This window comes from Centroberyx affinis, unplaced genomic scaffold (assembly GCF_046629955.1).
Source record: "Centroberyx affinis isolate AG114_WGS23_722 - 3 ecotype Tasmania unplaced genomic scaffold, CSIRO-AGI_Caff_v1 ptg003277l_1, whole genome shotgun sequence".
In the NCBI taxonomy this organism is placed as follows: domain Eukaryota; kingdom Metazoa; phylum Chordata; class Actinopteri; order Beryciformes; family Berycidae; genus Centroberyx; species Centroberyx affinis.
This window is the reverse complement of record NW_027281294.1, coordinates 1-10516: the sequence shown is the minus strand read 5'-3', so window position 1 is coordinate 10516 and position 10516 is coordinate 1. Positions and strand designations below refer to the sequence as shown.

The window sequence follows — 10516 nt, the reverse complement described above, 5'->3', positions numbered from 1 at the left end:
TGGTATTACTCATCAAAATGTTATAAGCTTGTGCGCTCAATATGGCTAATAAATAGTAGGCAGTATTAGCTTTCAGACGCTGCTATGGTTTCCTCTAACACAAGCCAAAAACAATTTTCATATCCCAATACACCTGAAAACAATACACTTCTCTCACATACAAAACCATCACATTTACTGCTATTTTCTCCTTTTATCTACAGTCTGGGATGTGTGTGTCCTGACAGTTTTGAATGTGATCATGACGTGTTAAAATCAGTAACCGTGCGACCCTCAGGGTGTGTGTCCATATTTTCCGTCTTCATCTACAGTGTGACCTGGGTAATCTTCGCAGCGCCCTTCCCCTCTCCTCCTCCTCCTCCTCCCATCATCTCTCTCTTCTCTTCTTCGCTCTTCTCCTCCTTTTTCAGCCCCTCCTTCTGTCCTTCCTCCTCCTCCTCTTCCTCCTCGTCCAGTTGGAGGCTCCCGGAGAAAACCTCATCCTGGCGAGCCCGGCGGACCGTACCACTTTCCCCAGCGGGGGTGGCGGGCAGTAATACGGGTAGAAAACCTCCGGGTCCGAGTCGCTGTAGCTTCCCGTGGCGCCCCCTATCACGCATAGCGAAGTGGGCCGTTCGGGCAGAGGGGAGGAGTTTAGCGGGAGGTAGGTGGGTCTGGAGGGGCGCGACAGGTGCGGGTAGTAACCGAGGGGGCGGAACTCGGAGGCGGGGTCGAAGGCGGGGTTAGAACTCCTGGAGAGGTGGAACTTGACGTCCGGTTGGCTGACCACGCGGCGGGGCAGCCCCGGGAGGAAGTTGGAGTCGTCGCTGTAATGCCCCGCCTCCGTACGCCCGACGTCCAGCAGCCTCGCCCCGTTGCTTCCCGGCTGGTAGACCCTGGCCAGTCCCAGGCCGCCTGAGCCGGAGGGGCGGAGGCTCCTCCTGAGCGGCGAGAGCGAGGACGGATCGTGGCTCAGCGGGTAGAAGGACGGCCGCGACAGGCTCTCCATCGTCACGTAGTCCCGCCTCCTCGCTTGCGGGAAACGCTCCAGTGAGGAAACGGCGACGTGGTCCGACAGGTAGGGGTGTCGGCTGTGGAGTGGCGAGTAGCCGGCCAACGGGAACGTCGGGAGGACGGGGTGGTACTGGTAGGCGGGACTATTGGGGTAGAGAAGAACCAACTGCTGCGCCGCGTCCGGGTGGGGCTGGGGGTTGGGCCGGCGCCGCGACCGGTTGCCGTAGAAACCGGCGAGCCGCTGGGCTTGACGCTGCGCTGCCATCCTCCCCCCCCTCACGTCCTCCACCACAGACGTGGAGGCGGACCTCATCTTAGGTGAGGCCATCGCTTGGTGGAAAGTTGGGGACAGAGGAGTGACTTGGGAGAGGGGGCGGGACTTCAGGGCGACCTCGAGAGCTGATTGGCTGCGTTTAGCCCTTCCTCCCCCGATTTCTATGTGGTCTACCCCTTGGAAATGCGGGTCCAGTTCGTCCTGACTGCGGACCACCAGGGCCCGGCCCGACCGAGGGAACGGGTGGGAGTGTTCATACACCTGGAGAGGTAAGACACACACACACACATGCACACACACACACACATTAGAATTGACTGTGTCTTCAGGAATTAATAAAGTCTATTTATCTAAATGTCTCTCCATATATCTATCAATGTATTTCTTTGTGTTGCATTTTGTTTACAGTCGTTTTTCCAGCTCTCTCTCTCTCTGTGTGTGGGTGTGTGTGTGTGTGTGTGTGTGTGTGTACGGTAGTCCTTCTTACTTGTTTTGAGACATCAGTGAGGAGATCAGGAGAAGATTGACACTGTCTGGGGTCGTAGTCTGACTGACAGTAAGTCCTGAAGAGAGAGAGAAAGACAAAAAGAAAAGACACTTGAGATACAGACAAAAATAAGATAAAACAATCCCCTCCTATTTATCTCGTTAGCTCTCATTTTATGTTATTTTCCTAGCATTTCTCTTACATATGATCATCCAGGGTGTGATCTAAGAAGTGAAGTTTATTCTACTGCATCAGCTAAATACCTAAAATAAAGGTAAGGCTTGAGTAAATTGAGAGATTTAATTAAAAGCAGGTTTGGTTCCTTAGATAACAAAGCAATTATGTTTATGATGTTTATGAATTTCCTCTCACCTCTCAAAGTGAGAGTGTTTCTTCTCCCCTGATCCCATACACTCCAACAGCTGTTTCTGGGTCCGTCCACTGCCACACAGTAAATGACAGAACATGAAATAATCATCATCATCATCATCATCATCATCATCTATATAGCCCAAAGCAGAGGTACAAATTGCTCCACCAAACGACAAAAAAATAAGGCATAGTGAAATATCAAAAAATTAGGAAGCACATTCAAAAGAGATTAAAGATTAAAAAGATTTAAAAAAAAAAACATAATAAACACCTCAAAGTAAAAACTGGGCACAACCAAAAACTTTTGGTCTTGAGCCTAGACTGAGGGACCTGTCAGAAATGCCCTTTAATTATATTTAGTGTTGAGTTTAGACCGAGGGACAGTCGGAAGCGCTTTTGATTGCCTTTAATCTTGAATCTATACTGAGGGAAGCCAAAGGGACCCTTCAGTCACCTTTAGTCTTGAGTCTAGACTGATGGACGGTCAGAAGGGCCTTCAATCAATCACATGTAGTCTTGAGTCAAGACCAAGGGTTGTTCAGGTCAGAAAAACCTTTGAACAGCCTTTAGTATTGAATCCAGACAGCCAGAAGAGACTTCAGCCACCTTTAGTCTTGAGTATAGACTGATGAACGGTCATAAAAAACCATCGGTACACCTTGGAATAGTCAGAAGGGCCATTCAATCACAATTCGTCTTGAGTCTAGACTGGGGACTGTCAGCGGAAACCTTTAGTCACCTTTAGTCTTGGGTCTAGACTGATGAACGGTCAAAAAAAAACCTTGAATCACCTTTAGTCTTGGGTCTAGACTGATGGACGGTCAGAAAAACCCTTTAATTACCTTTAGTCTTGAGTGTAGACTGAGGGACAGTCAGAAGAAACCTTTAATCACCTTTAGTCTTGGATCTAGACTGAGAGACGTCAAAAAACCCTTCACTTATGTTTTGTCTTGGGTCTAGATTTTGGGATAGTCAGAAGGGCCTTCAATCACAATTAGTCTTGATTCTAGACTAAGGGACAGTTGCAAGGCTCTTCAGTCACCTTTAGTCTTTAGTGTAGACTTTGTGATTGAAGACCCTTCCGACCATCCCATGTAGTCTTGGGTCTAGACTGAGAGATAGTCAGAAAAACCCTGGAATCACTGTTAGTCTTGAGTTTAGATTGAGAGACAGTCAGAAGAGCCTTCAATCATAGAAATATCTCAGGCTGGACTCAAGAGATTAAAAGGTCTTCAATGTGTGTGTGTGTTACCTGTATCTAAAGCTGGAGCCCTTACAGGACAGCAGTGTTTTGTGTGTTGCCTGTGGTTCCTCGGCCAGTCTGAAGAAGGCGTGGTACTCCACACACATCTTCCAGAACGACTTACACACATCGCGACTCGCCATCGAGAACTCCACCGTGTCCTTACGAGACGGCTGGATGGACACACCCACACACAATACGTATTAATACATACGAGTAGACATGAATGCACACAAACCTCCATACAAATACAAATACAACAAAGGGTTTGTCCGATATGGATATCAATGGAGACCAATAACCGAAGTTTGTGTCGATCTTCAACAAATAAATTGGACCTTTTCATGCCAAGACATGTTTTGGTTGGAGTATCTTTCACAAACTCAGAAACTGTTTAAATTTTCTAGTACTCCTTATATTGTCCAGTGTCCTGTGTCAAACCCCGCCCATCTGGTGCTCCCAGAGGGTTAAAACAAACACAGAGGATGACTAACAAATACTGTTTGGGCCACATTTGATCCTCACCCCAACTTTGTCATGCAATTTGATGAGGAAGTGTTTGCGTTTGAAGCTCAGTTTGCGGATCTTCGCCCAGCTGAACGTGTTGATCTTGGTGTTTCCCTGGAGAACACAGGAGACAAACATGATTTCAATATATGTGTGTGTGCATCCTGCAGTGTCATACAGTTTCTAACAGTGAATTTTAGAGTGACAGTGAGTGTAAAAAGTGATCACGCGATGCCACGGTTAGCTGCCACTACAATTGACATTTCCACTGGCAGACGCCTCTAGGCCAAACTTAGACATTCCCTCTGTGGACCGCCCAGCCCCATTATGCATATTCAAATGAGTTAGTCTTCCGGTATGATTTCACAACAGCTGAGAAGCTGTAATTCGGCATGTGTAGCTGGATTTCTACTGTCAGGACCTTTTCTGCTAAGCCATGTTGTGCTTAATTTTCTCAATATATAAGGTAAGCATCTGATTGGAATATCCTATCTAAAATGTCAACTTTTCAGGAACTAAGAAAACAGCAGGTTTTTTTCAGCTTCACCACCATGAAATTTTAAGTTTACCCAATGGGGATTTAAGAGGATTTCTTAACACCAAGGGAGGCAGAACTTTCTCAACCCATAGACCAGCATGGACCCCTTCAGCTGAAGTTACAGCATGAAAATCACCAAAATTGGAGTTGAACAACAGCCGATAAGTTAGACGGAAATTCAATAAAAGTGGTACCTGCTGCTAGAAGAGAAGTGGCATGTCAGTGGTCGCTTTTCGCACTCAGCCCTGCAGAAGGTTTGTCCTTGTGTGTGTGTGTGCGTTAACATACTGTACCTGAAAGACCAGTACTCCAGAGTGTGTGACGGCCAGGTTGATCCTCATCCCCTCTCCGTCGTGGGCCGGGTGCGGTCTGATGCCGTACATGTCCAGCTTCCTGGCCACTTCCAACAGGTGGATGTCTGAGTCTGCTGGAGACACACCTCTGGAGAGAGAGGGAGGGAGGGAGGGAGGGAGAGAGAGAGAGAGAGAGATCTTTGGGTGAAAGTCGACTAAAGTTTTTCCATGTGTACAAAACATTTGTACCATATTCTTAATGCTAAATTGCAACCCGCAGATTGTAGTTTTATCTTACAAACCTTTCTCAAAAGCAGAGCTGCTCTGGAGGCAGAAATAATCTCATTGGTTGAACTCAATGGGCGGAGCCAAGAAGTGTACTGAACTGTTGCAGCAGTCAAGGAGGCTAAATGGCTAATATTGTTCATTGTATTATTGCCTACAGGTAATTCGCCTGAAAGCAGCTGTTTTCTCCACTTGGAGGAATATAAATTTTCCAAATTTACCAGACATTTTCCTGGCTACAAAAAGAGACAGTTACATAATATTTAAGTTTGATTTGAAATGGATGGAGGGAGAGACAGAATTGTGTGTGTGTGTGTGTGTGTGTGTGTGTGTGTACCTGTGTCTCTTGTGGAACTTGATGATCTTGTGGTCCAGGTATTCCTGGTTGGGAACGTACTGCTTCATCTCCAAGTGGTGACAGTCCAACTCTTCCTCATAGTCCCCTAGCTCTGCTGTAACACACACACACACACACACAAACACAGATTCTGTATAAACACAAGGTGCATTTGTGGTTTTTCAAGCTAGCTAGCTAAAAACATTTTAAAAACACTGAAAGTGCAAATTTCAGCTGTAATCCATGTCAGACAGGGCTGTGAATTGTGGTCGTAGCTTTTGGTAGATAACATATGTATTTCGAATTGTATTCATCCAAATGAAATAAAGGAGATTTTTCCTCAGATGTTGACTTAAGTACAGACAGAGGTTTACTTCTTTCTGAACATGAGAAGAGGATTGTGAGATGTGTGAAAATGTGATTTTCACAAAAATAAAGCTTTTGCTTCCTTTCATAATGTGCACACTGCTCAATAAAGAATACATTTGTTGGTTTTCTCAAGAGCTGAATCTACCTCTTGATGAAAAACCTGGACAGTTAAGACAGTGAGAAGTGACACGCAATTTTTAAGAGTGTGCTGCTGTACTTTTATACTTACACTGCAGTATGTGAGACACCAGCAGGGCGGCGCTGTTGTCATTACAGGTCAGACTGCCATTAGACAAGTCCTGCTTTATCTGTAGGGCAAAAAGATACCTACACACACACACACACACACACACGAGTGTAAAGAAAATATGCAAAGAAAATAAAAATTCATTGTGGGCTTTACACACTTTTTCTGTAGATGTGGTAATAATAATGTATATACAAACTAAGATGCACGATTGCATATGCACTCACACACACACACACACACACACACACACACACACACACACACTGTTACCTGGTAAGGCCTCTCTTGAGCTGTCCAGGGTCTGGTGGGAAAAACTTGACTATGAACCTGAAGAACAGATCGTTGGTGTCTGATAGAGAGAGAGAAAAAAGCAAAAGAGAGGATGATTTATGGAGGGAGTGCGGTAGAGAGAGAGGAAAGTGAGGATAAGAGACAGATGAAGAGAGTGAAAGACAAAGAGAGAGGGTGAGAGAAAGAAAGGGACAGTAAGAATTCAAGAGAAAAAGAAGACAAAGTAAAGGGAGAAAGTGAATAGAGCAAAGCACAAACATTACCAGGTTTCCCACTGTGTTCACACAGCACAATCAACAAGTCACCCGAAGTCATTTCCTACTGAGCTGAGCGACCAGGGAAACTCTCAACAAGCTTATTTCCCTACTTGTTTCCCTACTGATGTGATTTAGTGTCATGATCAATTCTGCCTGACAAGAGCGAAATGGATGAGAAGTTGATTCCAGCCATCCAAAGCTTCTCAGTTCTCTACAACCTTTAGTTGAAAGACTGCAGGAATAAACATCTCAAAAAAGAAGCTTTCATCCATTGGAGTTGATGTAACTTTGCTTGTTTTTTTAGATCAATGCTGCCTAATCAGCACTTGCTAGCTAGCTATGTTAACTCCTCAAAATGATGCAACGCCGTGAAAGGCAAGAGCAAAGCAGCAAAACAAAATACGATTTGCCTGTTCAGAACTTTGCAGCTGCTTGGTTCGATTCCCTGTGTTGCTCAGCGGGTGGAGCAAGGCATTAGCACTGGCCAGGGGTCGGGGGTTTGATTCCCACTGGAGCCGCCCATGATAAAGACACACCCAAGATACTGTAAGGTGCTTTGGGTGAAAGTGTTAAGCATATAACATCTGCATTAAAAGCTATATGTTGGGTTTCTTATTTTTAAATGTGAAGTGAAACTGACTTACATTTAATCTGTTTGGCCAGCGGCTTCAGAAGCTCCAACCAGACCTGCGACACAAACATGTTGTAAGGCAGAGGAATTAAGTAATTCTGTGTGTGTGTGTGTGTGTGTGTGTGTGTGTGTGTGTGTGTGTGTGTGTGTGTGCATGTGTGTTTGTTTCTTACATAGCTGCCACTGTGGTGTCTAAACTCCAGTCCGAAATATTCCTTCTCCAGCAGTTTCAGATGGCCGCACACTTTATTGTAGAACTCACCGCCTAAAACCTTTTGCTGAGAGAGAGAGAGAGAGAAAGGGGGGGGGGGGGGAGAGGGGGGGAGAGAGAGGGAGAGAGAGAGAGGGGGGAGAGAGGGGAGAGAGAGAGAGAGGGGGGAGAGAGGGGAGAGAGAGAGAGGGAGGGAGAGGGGGGGAGAGAGGGGGGGGAGAGAGGGGGGAGACAGAGAGAGAGAGAGAGAGAGGGGGGGGAGAATGAGAGAGAGAGAGAGAGACAGACAGAGAGAGAGAGAGAGACAGAGAGAGAGAGATGATTGATTGGTTAATGAAGTGGTTCCCAAACTAGGGTCCAGGGACACCCAGGGGTCCCTGAGGAGGTTCGACGAGGTTCCCAGCAAAATGTGGAATAGTTGAATTTCACTGTTAATGTCATTCAATAGAAGTTATTCAAATAGAAGTTGTCCATTGTTTCCAGTAGGAGAACCACAGAAAAGTTGATTTGTCTTTCTCATAGAAATTGAATAGGGTTTTGTACGTCACGCCACTCTTGTCTATGTGATAGAGGGCAAACTGGATGTCTATTGTTTTCAACTCGGAGTTCCCAACCGAAAGCTAAGTGACGTAAATTCATACACATTTCAGAAGCTAGGTATCAAATTTCATAAATATCTATACACATTTAAGCATATAAAACACTAAGTTAGGAACTTAGTCACGAACAAGAAGCGGGAAGCCTTAAATCCCACTTTGGGCGACAGTTACTTCATGTAGAGAATCTGTATTGGCTGATAAATGGAAAAATAAGAGCTTTGAGTACAGAGCCTGCACTTCTTACAAGTCTCTGTAACATTGTGAAGGTACATAAAGGGTTAATATCCAGTATATGAATACACCGACACAGACGAAAGCAAGTGTCCGGAATTGGATACGAATTTTGAATCTCAAAAATAGGTGCACTATCATCCATTTGCAGGGACTGGAAGAAAATCAATTACAAGTTAAGGTAACAGCGATATTAAACTTTAAAAAAGACAGATGGAGGATTGTTAATTTATGAGAAACTTCAGCGAAAACAGTACAGGATGAAATATATTGGTATATGATTGTGATTTCCTAGAGAAACCATCCTTACACTTTTCCAAGACTAGGTCTATCTTCATGCAGCTGGGCCCCTGGTCTTGGAATTGACTTGGACTCGATTAAGGTGGTCTTCAGAGTTAGAGTCAGTCTCAGGTTTGAATTTGTAATACCTTGGCCCCGACTGGTCCTCTGATCAGGATTTCTCCCCTCCGACAGTCAGGACGGACAAATCAGGTGTAAATCAGCTTCTTCTACAGACTTCTACAGACTTGAGCTGGGATTAAGTGTGTGTCCATCTACATACTCTAACTCTATAACCGTCGCCCTTGTTGTCTGTTGTCATCGTGTTTTCGGTTTTCAGCTGCAGGTTTGTGGGTTTGTCGGGTTTCTGCAGCTGTTTCCTAGCTGTCAGTAGGAGTTTCTGTCTCTGACTCATAATTACTGGCTGAGGAGAAAACAAGAGCACAGCGTGACTCTGTTAGCTGTTACCCCTCTATTCTATTCTATTCTATTCTGTTCTATTCTATTCTGTTCTATTCTATTCTGTTCTATTCTATTCTATTCTGTTCTGTTCTATTCTATTCTGTTCTATTCTACTCTATTCTAGCTGATCGTAAGCCTTTATGATGTCATCTCTACACACACACACACACACACACACACACACAGAAATGTTATCTATATCATGATGTAGTTTTTAGACCTTTAGCCAGAAGGGGCAGCAGTGAGCCGTTTCAAAGAGTTTTTTCCTCTCTCTCCTCTCTTCTCCCTTCTCTCTTCTCTCTCCTCTCTCTCTCTCTCTCTCTCTCCTCTCTCTCTCTCTCTCCCTCCTCCTCCTTCCTGTCTTTCCCTCTCTCTCTCTTCCTCCCCTCCCCTACCTCTTTCTCTTGCCTCTTCTCTTATTCCTCCCTTCCTCTCTCTTTTCTCTCTCTTTCTTTTTCCCTCTCTCTCTTTTTCCTCTCTTCTACTTTCTCTCCCTCCATCTCTCTCTCTCTCCTCTCACTCTCTTCCTCCCCTCTCCTACCTCTTTCTCTTGCTTCTTCTCCTCTTCCTCCCTCCCTCTCTCCCTCTCGCTCTTTCACTCCTTCTCTCCCTCTCCCATTATATCTCCATCTCTCTCTCTCTCCCTCTGTCCCTTCTTCTTGTTTTTTCTTCTCTCTCTCTGCGCTCTCCTGTTCCCTTTTCCTCTGTTTCAGTCTATCTTCCTCTCTTTCTATCTCCCCCTTTCTCTCCCTCCCTTGCACTCTCATCTCTCTCTCCTTTGCCTCCCTTCTTCTTTTGCTGTCTCTTTCTCTCTCTCTCTCTCCCCCTCAATCTCCCACCTTTCTGGGTCTACCTCCATCTCTCTCTTCTCTTCTTCCTCTCTCTCATCCCTCACTCTTTCTTCTCCTTTCCACTCTCTCTTTATCCCTCTCTCTCCCTCTGTATGTCCATCTTTATCTGCCTCTCTCTCTCCTTTTCTTTCTCTTCCTCCTCTCTCCCTTCCCTCTCTCTCACCATCTCTCCTCCATCTTTCTCTTGCTTTGTCTTTCTCTCCTTCCTCCTGTCTCTCTCTTATCTTTCTCTTCTTTCTCCCTTCCTCTCTCTCACCATCACTTTCTATTTCTCTTTCCTTTTCTCTCCCTCCTTTGCTGTCTCTCCCTCCTCTCTCTTCTTCCCTCCATCTCTTTCCTTTCTCTCACTGTTTACTTCTCTATCTACTCTCTCTCTCTCTCACACTCTCTCTTCCTCCCCTCTCTCCCTCCTTCCCTCCATCTTTCTCTTGCTTCCTGTGTCTCTCTTTCCTCCATTCTCTCTCCCCCTCACTCCCTCTCTCTCTCTTTCTCTCTCTCTAATTACCAGTTGTTAGTTAATCTTTCCCTCGCCATGGTGACACAACCGTTGGCGGTGTTTGACAACCGTTAGCCGGTGTTTATCGGCCCGGAGGGGGTCGCTGGGCGTCCCTCATTAACTTGTCAGGAGAGAGAGAGAGAGAGAGAGAAAGGAGGGACAGACCAGCTGTAACCGCTTATAAAGAGAGGATGGGTCTAACTGATCATCAGCGGAGACAAGCGTCCGCCCTCATCTCTCGGCCCTGGAGCTGCAGTAGG

General features: G+C 45.7%; 1 protein-coding gene across 1 annotated transcript; it reads right to left on the bottom strand.

Annotated features, from left to right (window-relative positions):
- Positions 1–305: 305 nt before the first annotated feature.
- LOC139660341 (FERM domain-containing protein 7) lies at positions 306–8862 on the bottom strand. The gene is given in 13 exon segments (XM_071538452.1): positions 306–472; positions 475–1528; positions 1755–1830; positions 2127–2195; positions 3379–3542; positions 3895–3990; positions 4708–4855; positions 5330–5444; positions 5928–6025; positions 6219–6297; positions 7141–7183; positions 7301–7405; positions 8737–8862. Coding segments are annotated over 13 exon segments (2340 nt in total).
- Positions 8863–10516: the final 1654 nt, after the last annotated feature.